Source organism: Eleutherodactylus coqui, chromosome 7, assembly GCF_035609145.1.
Source record: "Eleutherodactylus coqui strain aEleCoq1 chromosome 7, aEleCoq1.hap1, whole genome shotgun sequence".
In the NCBI taxonomy this organism is placed as follows: domain Eukaryota; kingdom Metazoa; phylum Chordata; class Amphibia; order Anura; family Eleutherodactylidae; genus Eleutherodactylus; species Eleutherodactylus coqui.
The window spans coordinates 124,522,893-124,540,205 of NC_089843.1; the positions used below are offsets into that span (position 1 = coordinate 124,522,893).

The 17,313-nt window shown below is 40.6% G+C and overlaps 1 protein-coding gene across 4 annotated transcripts in view; it reads left to right on the top strand.

The window, feature by feature from the left end:
* The window catches only part of FBXW7 (F-box and WD repeat domain containing 7), a 173,943-nt gene extending 156,920 nt beyond the window's left edge, over positions 1 to 17,023 (top strand). For all 4 annotated transcript variants that reach the window (XM_066573647.1, XM_066573648.1, XM_066573651.1 and 1 more), the window contains 7 exons: positions 5,168 to 5,291; positions 5,376 to 5,512; positions 6,433 to 6,546; positions 10,418 to 10,599; positions 11,718 to 11,943; positions 13,754 to 13,964; positions 15,150 to 17,023. In XM_066573647.1, coding sequence (XP_066429744.1) covers positions 5,168 to 5,291; positions 5,376 to 5,512; positions 6,433 to 6,546; positions 10,418 to 10,599; positions 11,718 to 11,943; positions 13,754 to 13,964; positions 15,150 to 15,418 — 1,263 coding nt within the window. In that variant the 3' untranslated portion in view covers positions 15,419 to 17,023. The remainder of the gene's footprint in view (positions 1 to 5,167; positions 5,292 to 5,375; positions 5,513 to 6,432; positions 6,547 to 10,417; positions 10,600 to 11,717; positions 11,944 to 13,753; positions 13,965 to 15,149) is intronic.
* The last annotated feature ends 290 nt before the right edge of the window (positions 17,024 to 17,313 follow it).

Sequence of the window (17,313 nt, forward strand, 5' to 3'; positions counted from 1 at the left end):
TGTGGATGTCTGACGTTCTGGAAGCTGGGATCTGTTTGGCGCACGTAAACAGTTGCTGTTCTCCAGCATTGCTGCATTGTGGAGCTTTGATTCATGCTACGTATCCTCTGCTCTCTACAACACATTGATCCACACTGCATTGCAGGCTCCTCGTTCAGCACCGCGGCTTGTTGTCTCCCCATATTGCATTCATTACTGACTAAAGGACAATGCACAAGTGGAGAGCAGCGTCTTCCCCTCATCTTGGCTTCTGCAGAAGCTGCCCATTATCCCGTTGTAGTGGCAGATAAACAGGAGAAGCTGGCTGTTAATCTTTGTTTAGTTCTGTGTGTCAGTCGATGCCCTCCTCAAAGGGAATTATTAATGTCGCCAGCAGGTTTTTGATCCTTGCTTCCTAATGCAGTGCTGTTTATCGAGATACTCCTATTAAGGGCTTGATCTCGATATCCTTTTTAATTGTGTGAGAAGGTTGACTATGAAATCACATTAGAGGCGTTAAGTGCCATATAATTACATGGGTTTTATTTGTTGATTTTTAATTTTAGTGCTACAAAATGTTGATGATATGAATAGAGTCATGTAATAGAAGAACAGAGGAGCGCTAGCAAAGCATTTCCACCTGAGCGCAAAAGTCGTCTTCCTAGATAAAACCCCTTTAGTTGTTCTCTCCTGTCAAGTTCTTACAAACTCTGTTTAGCCATTTCTTACGCCTCATGTAAATGGCGGTATTACTACTAAGACATATAGCCGATCTTGTGTAGAAGACCCTTAAAGCTATGTACACCTCAGTACGCTTCTATTAAATCACTTTGTTCCAAAAAAAACAAAACAAAGACTTTTTATAATTGGTTTTCATTAAAATTTGATTTCTATATATCTGTGTGGTTTTCCAAGGCCCTGCAGACTGGAGGACTGAGATCTTTGCCAGTTCCTCTTCTACCCTGCTCCCCTGTTATTATTGGGCATTCACTGCTTTTCCACTGAGCTATTACAGTGCTGGGTGATGGAGATGATCATAAGGACATATACCAAAAAAAGCTACTATTACAGAGGGCTGTATGACAGTGCTGGCATGGTGGAGATGATCAGGAGGACAGAGAGCAGAGATGGCTACTATTAACCCTTTCCAATCCAATTTGTATACTAGTTTTCCTAGGGGGCTTACTCTTTTTCTGCTGTTATACAACAGCGCTATATGCTGGCTAAAGCCAGTACTGCATGAAGTGACACGTTGGATAGGCGCAGACAGCACGTTGGATAGGCTCAGACAGCAGAGACGCTGGCAATGTACAGTAAGAGAACCGCGACGGATGTCTTCCAACATCGGAGCTGTACTGCCTTAAATCATAATGTCTTCAGAGGTCAGACAGTGGACTGGAAAGGGCTGTATTTGTAGTCTTTGTGAATTTTCTTCTTTTCTCAATAGTGAGGGGGAATAGCAGCTTCTCAGAGAGAGGCTGAGCTAGATGGAGAGATGGCTGTCTAGTATTAAATGGGTGTGTTTATGCTACACAACCACTGAAAGATGATAGGGGAGGGAGAGCTCACCTTGTGTACATTCATAAGACACCAGCAGATCAGTGCTGGGAACCTCATTGAGCCAGAAACCTAAATGGAGGAGAGCCTGCAAACAAAGTATGAGGCTTTATAAATGCATGAGAAAGAAAACTCAATGCAAAAAAGTCCATCATTTCTTTTCTGCAGTAAGATATGTGTTTTTTTTTTCCATGCACATAGGTTTCCATAGCCTTTTAACTCCTACCTCTCTGTATGCCTTCAATTTTATACTTGGCATGCTCTATGAAATGCTGTATGCACAGATTATTTTCCTCTTTGAGCAATGCTTCGGTAGGAAAATAGTGTTAAACAAAGGCCACACTGTGGCTACGGTTTCTTCGTGCTGTGCCTTACAGGCTAGTTGCACATTGCTGCTGTGAGCATGGGGCCTAAGTTATGTTATTCATCTATGGATTTCTAGGTAGCAAATCTACTTATTTATGAGGCAATACAATAATGGGCAATGCGACTACATAAGTTGCCAGATTTGCTTTTCATAATAAGGCCTCATGCACACTGGTGGATTTTTGTTACGTAATACAGGGCTGGCGTTCGCCTCTGATTTTCGCAGCAATAAGCCTCTGTAGCATGCTATGGAAAAATAATACTTCATGCACACGAGCGGAAACCAATTCCAGTTTCTGCTCACGGATGAAAAATCGCAGCATGCTCCATCTTGCTGCGGTTCCCGCAAGGGTGGCTTCCATTGAAGGCAATGGAAACCGTATGCTCTGCAGCCCGTCCGCAATTAACATTTGGGACTCGGTGGGAAGAGCAAAGTTAAAAAAAATAAAAATCTGTACTCTGCATATCTGACGGCGAGCCCTGCGGACCAATCCGCAGTACAGAGAAGCCGGAAGAAGACAGGACCACGTGGACGATAGCGAAGAGGGCGACAGGTACGCAGGGTCACCCGCCACGGTCAGGGCCTGGATTCCGTGCCGGATTCTGCAGCCGAAATCTGGACCTGCCATGTGCATGAGGCTTAAATGTCCACCCCTTTGGGCGCTGTGATGGCAGCTGGTATCACCAGGTAGTCTTGTAGCAAATAACCTGCTACATAGAATTTACAACCTGGCAGCTGAATTGTTTGTTCCATTTAAGATGGAAATGTTTCCAATACTTAAGGTTTTGGAACTGGAGATAGTACAAGTATACATTCTACCTGCTATGAGGGGTAGGTCTGCTCTGCTCCACAAGTGGTTAACTGATCTAAATGCCCCATTGTGAGATGACCTTCCTTCATACTGAAAACACTTTGTAACATTTCTTGCCCCTTATTTATCACTATGTCCTTTCTTCCCAAGAACATGTGTCACATTCATTAAGGATCTGACATTGGATATTTGTGGCGGGGCTTTCTTCCTAGCACCAGCCGTCCAATGTCTGCCCTATCTTGCGGATCCCTTGTTTTCTACTATGTTAGGTTAGTGACCCGTAACAAAGATGTTTACCACTTTTCTTCTGGTGACCTCTTCTACATGAAACTCCACCCCACATGGTAAATCTGTTAAACTGTGCTATGAGGTTGTTTTCTGCCCCCTTATGTAGAAGTAATTATAGTCCAAGCGAAGACCCCCCTCTGGTTTACATTATGTTCGTATTATCTCTGTAAATCTTTCGGTTGTTTAGCACAGAACCACAAATTATCCTCTGCAATTATGTGCAAATGTTTTTCCGTCCCCTTCACAGAAGTTTTTATTTTTATTTTTTTATGCTTTTAGTTTTAACCCCCATGTATTCCAATCCTGATACCCATTGAAAATGATCATTGTTTAATGGTTGGCATGTTTAAGAGGATTTTCCAACAGCAATTTAATTTAATCCATTGGAAGATTGCGTCTTTAGAGAACTACACTTAGAAATAAGTCATTTCCTTCCTGATTTGATGTGTCTCATTTACTAGAGCCAGCTGTTAGTTGCAATCTGGCACTACACCATACTGCAATACAGAAAGTCATGTACCTACCATTAGACGTGTTAGCGGTGGGGAAAGGGATATGTAAGGGAGACCATACATGGCTAAGTTAAGAAAGTCATCATGGGCTATTAAAAAACAAACTTAGAGACTCTGTCACCATCTTTTAGCACCCCTCTCTAAGGACAGCTTAAGGTAGTGACTCCCACACTGATTAGTGATATGTCTGCTGTGAGGATCTGTGCAGTAATGTTTGAGAAACTTGACTTTTATCAGTAGTGGCAAATCCATAGAGGACTACTAAAAGTAGTCCCAGATATTTGAGCTGCCAACAAGCTGCGCCCACTCTGACCTCCAGTCATTGATCGCCAGCTATCTGTCTTCGGCTCCTTTTAGACTAACCGATTCTCGTTTGCATGAGTGGGGGACGTCCTGGTTAGTTCATTCATAGTTGACACACTCAACAAGATTCATTCAGTCTTTCAATTAGTGAATGTGAAAGACTGAACTAGCGCTGTTTAAACGGAGCAACAAGTTAGTGAGCCAACAATTATTTTTTGCCTGCATAGAATGAACGGAGAGCGAGAAATGAACTATTCTCATTCAGTCGTTGGCTCGAGTTTAGATTGAAAGATTATTGTTCACTTTCGCTAGTTTAAGCTATAATCGTTCCGTCTAAATGCACCTTATTATTAGACATAGAGAGCTGCCAATCATTGGCTGGAGGGCGGGTGGGTGTGGCTAGGCTGCAGCTCATGAATACGGCGGACTAGTTCTGTGTCTGGCTGCTACTAAGTAAATGCAAGTTTGTCCAAAACTACTGCTCAGATACATACAGCAACTCCAGAATAGGCCTGTCTAATAAGTAGCCCTTTATTCCTCACCTACATCCACAAGTTCTGATAATCTACTACTAATTTCTGGCAGTAATGTTAAATGTTGATTATGGGATCTGTTCCGTTTCCTGTAGGAGGGCAGGAAGGAATGTTTCCACTCCTGAAAGCATTCAGACAGTTGCTATATAAAGTATAAGAGGTTAAAGTTGTTAGACTTTTTTTTTTTTTTTCTCACCCCGCTAACTATGTAACTGCACAATAAGACTGTTCACGTCTCTCCTTCCATTTAGGTTTTGTGAAATCTCTCAATATATGTTGTACAGTGGCTTAAAACCTTTTTTCTCATACTTTTATTTTGCAATGGCCCGCTTTATAGGAAAACCCATCTGCTGGCTCCATAGAGCTCTGTGGATACGTAGGGGGAGTAATTCCTGCCGCACATGTAGCTCAAAGAAAACTTTGTTACTGTGTTGGCCAGTAGGACAAAATGTTATTGGTCCAAGTAAGAGAAGCAAAATAATCCTGTAGTTCTACCTTTTAGTGGTTAATAAAAAGAAACACTGTTGCAGCAAGCTTTCAAGGCTACTGAAATCTCTTGATCAGGCTGCTATAACAAAATATGATTTTATTGTACCATGCCTGATGAAAGAGGCCCGAGTAGCCTCATTTCTTTTTGTAAGCCATGAAACATACACCCCAAATGCAAATTGTTCACCATGCCAGATAACTAGCTGTTAAACTCTACAAAGACTCATCCAGTATAATTATATGTTTTATGTTGTCATTTATACCTACACTAGATTCCATTTTCCTTAACTTATATTGATATCCGTCCACAAACCTCTTTGTCTTCCAGTTGGCGTTGTACGTTCTCTCATTTCTTGAACCCAAGGATCTTCTCCAAGCAGCGCAGACTTGCCGGTACTGGCGAATACTAGCCGAAGACAATCTGCTGTGGAGAGAAAAATGCAAAGAGGATGGTAAGAACCGTTAGAGGAATGGATTTTCATCCATTGTCAAATTTCTGCATTTACTTTACCACTTTCTATGTGTTTTTTCTTTAGGTATTGATGAACCGTTGCATATAAAGAGAAGGAAAGTATTAAAACCTGGTTTCACACACAGTCCATGGAAAAGTGCTTATATTAGACAACACAGAATTGATACAAACTGGCGACGAGGTGAACTTAAATCTCCAAAGGTAAGCTGATAAAAGATGTGTAAGTGATAACAGTGGTACCTCCATTGTTCTTATTGATGTTGTCCTCTACGCATACAACTGGGAGAGTTAAAGTGGTTTTCTGGCTTTTTTTTTTTTACGATGCTGCTGGGAGCAGAGAGGGGTATTTAAAAAAAAAACAAAGCAAAAAACTTTTTTTTTTTTTTCTTTTTTTTTTTTTGAGGCTTTATTCACATGGGCAAGTGCAAATTGCCCCTCAGGATTTTATGCACAACTTGCATCGGCTAGCACATGGGCATTGGTCCATGTGATGTCTGATTTGTACATGTCATGGAATGCCACTTGCGAAAAAAGACTTCAGGAAAGTAAAGTTTTATTCAGCTGGGAGCAATACAGTTCAAGAAATATATCGAGAATGGGAGAGCCACATATGTTCTGTTGAATACATTCATATATGCACAGAAAGTATTGGCCGTTACAGTCGTCAGATGGTTATCAGGATTAAACAAGTTTTGCCTGGTCAAAGTTCATTTTTGCTCCCTCGGTGTGTGACTAACCCCCACCCTTGGAATGTGATTAATAGTCTGTAAACTGAGAAAATATTATAGCAAGTCGGGTGGTTGGGGGGCACTCAATTATAGTTTTTCTTCTTCACATGGACAGTGCACATTGCATCTCCTATTCTTGTCTATGAATAGGAACTGAGAAGTTGCAAGAGGTGAAATAGAGAGGTCACGCACAGTGGTTATGCGGTCTTCTCCATCTTTTTGGTTTTTATAGTTGTTTTTTAAATGTCTGTGTCTGAAATCAAGTACTTCCTATATTTTAGGTATATGATAGAATAGATTGGTCATCTTAAGATTATACAAACTGAAAAGTCAGGATATCGAAATAGGCGATGGAAGAATTAATAATCGATTCCTTTCGTCTTCTTTTCCTAGGTGCTTAAAGGTCATGACGATCATGTGATTACTTGTCTGCAATTTTGTGGTAACCGAATAGTTAGTGGTTCTGATGATAACACTTTAAAAGTGTGGTCAGCAGTTACTGGAAAGGTAAGTTACAGAAGCGGATGTTCTTGATTTTATCATTTGGGGCGCTCGGGATATTCTATTTTCTTTCAGTTATTGCAGCTGAGACATAAAGCCCATTGAATCTTCATATTGTTTTTGTTTTTCTTTTTTTGTGTTTTTCTTCTTTTGTCTGGCTTGGATGCTTCTAGACAGTTATGGAAGTATGCTTATGGCCTCCTGAATGTAACACAGTCAGATTGTGTTCCACTGTTGTTTTGCAGCAGTAGGTAAGGCAGCCTGCCTCAGTAATTTATTGGGGAAAGACTTTGGGGAGGGAGAATAAAGCTAATTGTTTCTTGTAAGGGGTCGCTAAACTTTTTTAGGCTTTTAGTATAGTAGAAAAAGTTTTTTAGTGAAACCATAAAATGGTAATTTGTCCCATTCCTGCAGTGTATATACAGATATACAGTATTATTTCTTCTCTCTTCACTATAGCTGTTTCTATCTATCGGCAGTGTCTCTATTATTCTAGGTTCAGGTATAGCGGTTGTGTGCCGCACGGCCAGTTACTGCACAGCAAAAAGTTAACTGCATCACAAAAACTGAAGCAATTCACAGTAAAACGTTATTGACCATATGATTGTTATAGGTCCACTGTTTTTCTTTTTGTAACCAACCTTGTGGCTAATAACCAGGGCTATGGAATCGGTAAATCAAACTGCCAACTCAAACGCTTCTATTTTTCCACACTCTAACTTCTTTATAAATGGCTCATTTGTAACGGTAATACGTCAAGCTTACTGTACTCTATGTTAAAGGGGTTTTCCGAGGCTAATGGGGGTCTGCCATTCAAGACCTCTGCTGATCAGCTGTTTGAAGTGATGCCGATGCTTGTATGAGCGCCATGACCATTTCAGTCAAACACAAGTCTATATATTTTATAGCAGCTATGCCTGGTATTGGAGCTTGGTCCCAGTCATTGAGCTGCTCTCAAGCCATAGGACCAACAAATATGCTGTCACAGGTCTGAGAATTGGTCACGAGGCTCACCCATACACAGCTGCCTATTCAGTCAGCTGATCGGTAGGGGTCCTGAACAGCAGACACTCATACTGACCAGATATTGTTGACCTATCCTGAGGATCAGTCCTCAATATTAGAGTCTTGGAAATCCCCATTTATTTTTATTTTTATTTTTATTTTGAAGCATTACTTGGAGTTCTGTACTTTTTTTTGTCTGATTCCCTACAGCCCTGCTAGAATAGTTTAGCATGCAGCCGCAAAAATTAGCAGTAAACCCGTTTTGCCGCATGCCACACTGCTGCTGAATGTGAACCCAGCCTTATTCTGATTTGGCTTCTGATTGATCAAGCTCTATAAAGGCCTGTTTACACGCAAAGTTAATCTTTCAAACAATTTGAGAGTTTTAGCGATTATTTTGTATAAAGTGTTAATGGACACTAATATCCATTAACACTTTATCATCTTCATTTGCATGTAAAAGGATACAATGTAATGTCCTGCCTCCTGCAGAGAACATAGCATGCGGTCTTTTGAGAGATACTTTATCTCTCTGCGGCTGAACGATGGATTTTAAGTTTACACGCAACGTTTATCGCTTATCTGCAGTTTTTGAACACATTTTGAGCGATAGTCGTTGCGTGTAAATAGGCCTTAAGACAAGTGGTCTTCCTTCTAACAACTTGGAGGAGGAGACTCAGCTTCCTTGTAAGAAGGCCTCAAGGAGATAAGCTATGCAGCCATAGCTTCTCTGTCCACATTCTACAAGACAATGGTTTTTCCCCATGAAACCAAGTGAAATGGTCTTGAGGTTTTCATACTAATATGAGCTTGATTTAATAATTTCTCCCCTAAACATAATATTAAAATTCCTTATTTACCAAAGTAACCCATGTTGGTGCGTCCCATGATCTGCATTGGATACCTGCCTTGCCTCTTTAGTAATGGCTGTATGGCATACTATGTATAAAGGGCATCTGAATAATCATTGCACACGGAGCAGTTTATACATGACCATGACAAACGAGATGAGCCACGATGCTGATGGATTTTCTACCAGCAGTCATTTCATTATCAAACAATTTATTGATCTTGACTCTGTTAATACTTCTGATCATGGAAGGATTCTCATTCATATCTTAATCCCTTCAAAATGCAACAAGGCTTGAGAAATCTCAGAAAGTATGTTGTGCACCAGCAATTTTGGTGCGAGCACATCACTTTCTGGGTTGTTTTCTGTAGAAACTTTTTATTGACTTGGCTACTGAAAAGAATCCAGTGAATTCCGAAAGGTAATTTGTTTATCCTCCGGTGTGTTGGGTCTTTTACTTGAGCAGGTGTAACTGTGGAGAACTCCTTGGTCGTAGCACTTGACGTCTTGGTGTGCTATCTAGCATGCGATAGTCTTGATCTTCTACAGAAACCGTTTTGTTCACCCGAACAAAAGCTTAAAAGACACAAATGTATGCCTTGGGCATTTAGCAAGTGAAATTGTACTGGAGACGATAGAAGTGTGAATCATTGCCGTCTATACCCAGCCTGCTCCATGTAGTGGTGTTACAAATCACCATAAGAGGCTTTACAGAGCCAGGAAACAAAGGATTGCTAGAAGAGCATACTGTGTGGTTTCTGCAAATAGTATCCTTGTGAGTCAACGCTCTGCTTATGAATAGGTTTCATAATATTTTAATGGAGAGTAGGCTTACATCATGGCTGTAATGTGCAAGCGGGAAGAGCTCACAACCCAGTCATATGTCAAGTGGGCTTCTGAGGCCGAATGTTCTGTATAAGCCAGTCGTCCTTTAAGGTGTTAAGCTACTATAGAGCTGTTTCTAATAAATCGCCCCCATTTCTTCATTCAGTTTTCATTATTGTCTATATTTGTTAAGCCGGGATCACACAACCTTGTGAAACATTCGCGCGTGGGCTGGCAGCAGATGCACAATGACATGCATACTTGCTGTTTGTCGCCAATCTTTATGCACTATCTTGGCATGTGTGCCCGCGTAATATGAGCCAAGATAGAGCACGATGTGGTTTTTGGGTTATTTTCGCATGCATACTATGCACACAGAAAAACCTGCTTGTGTGAGTGACCCAATACAAATCAATGGGCTATTGGCTTGCGTAGAAAATTGTGAGCGGGGCGCCCAACAGCAATGCGCCTGTGTGAGAGTTGGCCTACTTTGTGACATGAGGCATTTGGAACTGTGTGTATCCAGCTTCCAACAGCTTCATTTATGTATTGTGCTCTGCATATTGTTATGTTGCACATTGTTCTTCGTAGCTTTTGACTGTACCATGTTGTTGAATCACACTGAAGTTAACCGATGTTAATGAGAACATATTTTCTGGGCCCAGTAAGGACCACCATCTTTTGGGGCCATTTCACGCTGGCCTTTTCTGCTTTCCGTCTAGCGGTTTTGTCGTGAAAGAAAACGGAAATAGAAAAGCCGTTCTTTTTTTCTGTTTTTCTATCTAGTTTTATTTCTGAGCATGCACAATGGGCATGAGACAATGAAGAGAGACCAAAATGCTGAAAAACGGAAGTGAAGTGGAAATCGGCTGAATACATACTTTATGGGGTTTTTTTGCTTTTCTTTTTAAAGATCCATTTGATTGAGCCGCCAAAAAAGCAGAAGGAATGCTTTCCATGCGTTTCCGTCTTTAGTAAAACGTGATCTGCTCAAAAAAATAATAGTGTGAACTCTGCCTTAGTCACTTTTGCTGGTTTTAATTTACAGATTTTTGGATTATTCTTTTTTCCGGTTATGTTTTTGTTTGCTCTTTAAATCCTGTATTGTAGCCGCTGCAGCCTGGATAATCCACATCTTACCATGACTATGTAGCTTTTTCTAGATGAGTGTTCTAAATCAAAATGGTTTCTTTTCAGTGTCTTCGAACTCTAGTTGGTCATACGGGTGGAGTCTGGTCATCTCAGATGAGAGATAACATAATCATCAGTGGTTCTACAGACAGGACGTTAAAAGTATGGAACGCAGAGACTGGGGAATGTATACACACGCTTTATGGACATACCTCCACTGTGCGCTGCATGCATCTACATGAAAAAAGGTCAGAACGCAGAACATGTTGTGTTACAAGAATCGTAAACACATTTATTGTCTCATTTACCTCCTTTGTGGCCTTTATTAACCTTTACTAAAGCAGTCTAGTTACTCTGCACTATGGAAAGCCATATGATATATTAGTGTTCTGGAAGCCGTAGCTGCAAAGCCAGATTCCCTGCATAATGCCATTTTTATATGTTTTATTGAATTGCTGTTGGAGGCATTGGCTTGTCATTAAACACTGGTCATGTAGCTTTAGGATATGGCATAAGTGTTCTACCAGTGGTTGTCCGACCCCTACCATTGCTGGAAAGTACTGTGCCATCTAGTCTCCGGTCAGGTGCGCTCTGATTTGTTAAGACAGCCATGTGAATGTCCAATTGTGATAAATTTGCAGCCAAATTTAGTTAGTTTTTTTATTGCTTTGTCTTTAACTCTTCCATTGCATCTTAACTGAAAAATAAATTGGAGCACGGCTTATTTAAAATACTCTGCATGCCCTTTCAGGCATAACTTGGAGAAATTCTCCAGTTAATTGAAATTGTATTTTATTTTTGTTCTTCGTCTTGCATGCGACTTGAACACATTTCTCCCGTGTATTTACACCCTCTTTAAAGGTGTTGTCCAGTTAGAATTTAACTTTTAAAAATCTGAGCTAAAGGGCTTGAAACAAAGAATCAAAAGGTACTGACCCGCTCGATCCCTCTGGTCTCTGTTGATGGGAAAAGTCAGGTGACCGCTGCCTGCCAATCGGAGACCGCAGCATTCTGAACTCCTGGCATCATGTCTCCCAGGATTTGCGTGCTGATTGCAGGAGACCAGATGGTGATGCCGTGGCCTCTGATTGGTTGGCAGTGGTCAACTGACTTCTACTGTCAACAGAGGGCTCATGGGGCTGCAACGCTGGATCACCGAGGCTGAGGACAGGTAAGTTCCCCTTTTGTTGTATTTTTTGGGTCAGATTGTAAAAAGTTAGATTCTAACCAGACAACTCCTCTTCATTCTTTTTTCATTCCTTTTCCTAGTAATGTTTAGTATATGAGAAGTGCCCAATTCAGCATTAAGTGTGACCTACTTACATTATGGCATTTAAAATATTTTGTTTCTTTTTTTAACCCACAGGGTAGTTAGTGGGTCACGAGATGCCACCCTTCGAGTCTGGGATATAGAGACGGGTCAGTGCTTGCATGTTCTTATGGGGCATGTGGCAGCTGTCCGCTGTGTTCAGTATGATGGAAGGAGAGTGGTTAGCGGGGCTTATGATTTCATGGTGAAAGTCTGGGATCCAGAGACCGAAACCTGTTTACACACACTGCAAGGCCATACAAACAGAGTCTATTCGTTACAGGTAAGAACACACCTTTGCAGAAGTGTTTTTGTATTTTCTATTTATTCCCTTTTCTGTTTCTTCTAAAAACCAGAATTAGCCGGCTTATATGTATCAGACATTGTGTGTGTCTATGGAGATACTTCGGAGCTGCATGTGTTGTATTATAAATGTATGTAGGTCAAATGCCATTCCGATTTGTATTTACTTTGCTCATAGCTCATTACACTGTGCCCTCACCATCAGACTCTTTGCTCTCTTTATTCTGTCTGCAGAGATGCCCTCTGGTTATAGGGAACATCTGATTTCTTGAAGTGATTGGCTGTACCATTGTAGGTCACTGATTATCTGCCTTATTTCCATCACATTACTGCAGAATGGTTACATGTGACCTAATTTAATTGTACATTCTGGGGAATTGGGGGAGGCAGATGGGGGGGGCATCCTTTTTTTGCGTCATCGGTCATGTTATTTTGATTTGTGCTTAGAACTAAGGATATACTTTGTAGAATGCCATGAGACGTAATGATGTACGTTCAATATTAAGAATGTGTGTTGGGAGGAATGCCTCATCTTGGTCACAGTTTTTTGTTTAGCCATTTTATCTTGACGGATTGGTTATTTGAGGGGTGTAGCTCATGACAAGGAATGATGTGTAATTAAATCAATTATATATTTATATCTACCCAAGTATTCCCCCAACTTATGCCAAGCCTTGATTCAGTTTGCTTTCCATTACATGGTTTTACTTCAAAATTGGAAGGCAGAAAATATTATATTTACTGACATTACAAAGATATGTCAAAAGATGCGGTTGAGACGCTAGCACCCTATAAAGTGTCTGGTTCCCCCTGCAGAGCTAGTCCATTCATTGGTGTTTTAGTAGAGGCTCCGATATGTGAGGTGCATTCAACTTCTAAGGTCTCCTAAAGCTGAAAGTATTGTCTTTTCTCAACATAAGCTCCCTCTGGATATACACCTTTTTCACAATGTCGACATAATGATGGCATGGCCACTGGAAATGCTTCTTCAGGGGTCTGTTTTGCCCACTGGAAAATCGCTCATGCACGACTGGAAAGCATCTTTCAATGTTGGCAAAAGCCAAAAATCACTAAGAACAGGGTCAGGTGACTAGGGAGCATGAGGAACCACTTCAAAATTGTTGTCATGAAGAAACCCAATCCAGAAAAGAATCGTCTTGTTGGACCGGTGTCATGTGAGAACAAACCAAGGGAGCCTCAGCCACTCATTTGGCCTTCTTTGAACTGTTGCACCCACAAGCTTGCACCTTCCCATGTCATGACACCTTTATCGAGTCAATGGGTTTCATTCAATGCAGGTGAAGAAAACCCAATTTACACGCTGTTTTTGGAACATGAACATCACCATTTTAAGCATTGAAAGCTCTACTTACTCCAGCCGCTGTCAAGTGGGTTCTGTCCACTGGATGACGTTGCCATCTTTCTCGTTTCTCCCCGAATGCCCGCATCTTCTGAAACATGTCCCACCTTTCTATCTGTTTCTATACTTGTAAAAAGATTAGGCAACCTAAAGACTTGAATGCACTTCATATGACAAACCCGGAAGGGGTTGAAGCAATGAGCATTGTATCTGAGATGGTTTCACAGGCTAGATCCAAAAGAGTTACAGAGTGCTGGTATCCAATTATTTTGAGATTTGTGGGATACATTCAGGAGGTCCTCACCCAACTACTGCATCTTCTGATATACTCATGTACTGCCGCTCAGCTTGTCGGAGGCCGTACTGTTTCAGAAAATGGCGTACTGGTTTCCTAGAACTCTGTTTAACCAAGTTTGTTCTTTCGTGACAGTTTGATGGCATCCATGTTGTCAGTGGATCTTTGGATACCTCAATCAGAGTGTGGGATGTGGAGACTGGGAATTGTATCCACACTCTCACCGGGCACCAGTCGTTAACCAGTGGAATGGAACTAAAGGACAACATTCTTGTGTCTGGAAATGCAGATTCTACTGTTAAAATATGGGACATCAAAACAGGACAGTGTTTACAAACATTGCAAGGTAATTAATAATTGGACTTTAACGCCAAAATAACTGTCTCCTCCTGATATGAAGTAAGCCAGACGACAGGAACTGGATGCGGCACGTCATCTGTTGAGCGTAATTAACTTTGATGGCTAATCTGTGGCTTTTTCCCTTTATTTGTGCTATAAAGCGATCCATTATGCATGGCACTTTCCTGCTTGTACTTCGCTATACAGGGTGCCACCTTCAGTTCACAAAGTCGAAACAGGTTAATATATTAAATCTATAAAATAACAATTTGTTTTTGAAGATGTCAAATCTGTTCACGCTCTAGAAATCACAGTGATAAGTGTCTGCTGTGAAACTTGCATTTACATAGTTTAGAATTTAGATTTAATACCAGATGCTTTGAATAAAATCATTCAAAGTGCCATAAAAATAGTTCATTTTGGTTCAGAAGGAAAATGTTTGTTGGGAAAAAAGACTTGATACTCCCCATTCCACTCGCTGGATTTATGAGACTGGACCGCTTATGCTACCTCCCAGTCTGATTAAGTCATTGGGTCTTGGAAGGTGCTAGGAAGCCCATAGTAACAGCAAGGATTGATTTTTGATATGTCGTCATTGAGTTTTTTTGGGGGGTCTGCTAGCTAAATGTATCATTACTGTAATGGAACAATTGTGCTTTGTGCAGTAGATTGCCTTCCAGCACTTACATACTTCTCATACTTCTACTTCTCAGAATGTTAAAACCTGTTTAGTTCATATGGTCAGATCTGCAGTTCCCATTCATTATTTGGGATCAATGTGTTGTGGAGTTTCAGAATACTTGCACTTTTGAAGTTTGACCCTCAGCTCCTCACTGAATGGATATGCCAGCCTCGACCCACCCGCTACATGAAGGCCGATAGCTCTTTCCCCTCTTCTGTCACTCATGCATGCAGCGAGCGAGTAGAAACCGGCACACCTCACCCCTGCGACACAGAGCTGAACGTCGGGTCAAACTTTAAAATGCATCTATTCTGAAACGCTGCAGTGTTTCAGAGTACAATACCCACAGGTGGGCAACAGGCATCACTGCCCTGAGTTCCTGCCACCCGTGGTTTGGGCAGCATGAACCTGATGACAGAATCTCTTCTTTAACTTTTTGTTACTTTTGAGTATCATAAACCCACTCACCTGGTGATTTTTATTTTATTCTTTATTTTTTTTCTTCCATAGGTCCCAACAAACATCAAAGTGCTGTGACTTGTTTACAGTTCAACAAGAATTTTGTAATAACCAGCTCAGATGATGGGACTGTAAAACTATGGGACTTGAAAACAGGTGAATTTATACGGAACCTGGTGACATTAGAAAGTGGAGGAAGTGGAGGTGTTGTGTGGCGAATTCGAGCCTCCAACACAAAGCTTGTATGTGCTGTTGGAAGCAGAAATGGGACTGAGGAGACAAAGCTGCTGGTGCTGGACTTTGATGTGGACATGAAGTGAAGGCTGGGGAAACTCATTTGTCCAAATTTCTAGACTGCATAATTCCCCCCCTTTTTTTTCTGCCTCCCACTTCTTACCCAGTCCTTCCCTCCAAAAATATCCATTGGCCTTGGCGAAACAGGATTAAGGCTTGGGACAACATATTGCGAAGACCTACGCACGGTGGATGAGAAGACATCTTGTCACAAAATGACTTCCTATTTTGATGTGGGCTACCTTTTTCTTTTGCAAAAAGGAGGACTCTCAAAATGAAACCAGGTGCAATTATTTCTTGCAGTCTCCAATTGGTCACAGGGTAGCCCAGTAACTGGGCTTTCCTAGAAGCTAGACCCTAACTAAAGGCTTCACAAATTACTGGTTGACTTCAGAAGAGAGCAGTTGCAACAAAAAGTCATTTTCTGGTTTTTGAAATGCTGAAAAAATAACTGTGAATTGTTTTTTTTGTACAGTTTTATCACTTTTTTTTTTGCGGACTATTGCCAATGTCAATCAATCACAGTATTAGCCTCTGTTTTTCTACTTATTGTTGCTTCCATCTACATGTTTCAATGTATATGTTGCTCTGGGGTGACAAGCTTGTCTTTTACGTTCTCAGATGGATCTAAATCTTGATGCTGGTGCTAGCAAGTAGGTCTTTTTATAAATGGGGATTGTTGTCCCACAGCTGTACTGTATTCCCAGTGGCCAAACATATTTATGCTGCTAAATGAAAGGAGAGAAAAAAAAGCAAATTTTTTTTAATATTATTTTACTGCTGTGACGTTTTAGTCCCAGACTGAATTCCAAATTTCTTCTAGTTTGGATACAGAAAAAAAAACAAAAAAACTTTTTGCCACTGAAAATTGAATCCACTGTGCCTCTAAGAGGCGGAAAGTGGGACAGTTTCAGACAACTAAGAGTGAAGTTTGCTTGCAAAGAAAAAATGAAAAAAGATTTGAGTGTGTAAAAGCTTATTTTCTTGTTTTTTTTTGGGCAAAATGTAAACACATTCCTTAGAACAGAGGTGTTGTAACCTGTTCTTTTGGGAACTTTTTGTTGTGAGGCTGTGGTGAATGTTAAAAAATAAATAAATAAACAAAACAAAAAAAAAAGACATAACACAACTGACAAAAACAAAACTGATCGGACTCCATGAAATGACAGTATTTAGGGGGGAAACAGCTGTTACAGTTAAACAGGGCGAGTTGACAAATGAAGCCGAAGCGAGAGAGCTTTTTATTTGCAGTGCGAGCTTCACGTGCAAGTATAGTACCATTTTACAATTGTCAAATAATTTGCCTCATGTTCCAAGAGTCACAACTCAAGCTGAACTGTGAAAAGTGGTTTAACACTGTATCCTATGCGACCTTTTTGAAAACTTTTTTTTTTTTTTCTTAGACTTTTTTTTCCTTCCTCCTCATCCTATTTTTTTTTTTTTTTGTTTTATTATTTATAGTCTGGTTTTAAATGAATCAGATTTCCATTTTGTTCATTTTACAGTTCTGTAACAACATGATGTGATGGAGGAAAACAATGTTTAAAGGGATTGTGTCTATGGTTTGATTCACTTAGAAATTTTATTTTCTTATAACTTAAGTGCAATAAAATGTGTTTTTTTTCATGTTACAGACTTTTTATCAGTGCCTTTTTGACATTATGAAATGTTGTGCTTGTAGAATTGTAGATGATTGTACATTTAATTTAAATAGGGTTTGTATGGACGCAGTCTTCTGAAAACAGCGCCACACCTGTTTGTGGTTTGTGACTTGTATTGCAGCTCGGCTCTAATTAAGGAATAATCTGAGCTGCAGTACAACGCGCGACCTGTTGACAGGTGTGGCACTGCATCCATGTGTTCTTATTCTTGTAAACCTCTGAAAGGGTGGTTTCACACACTATTTTTAGGTGTATTCACT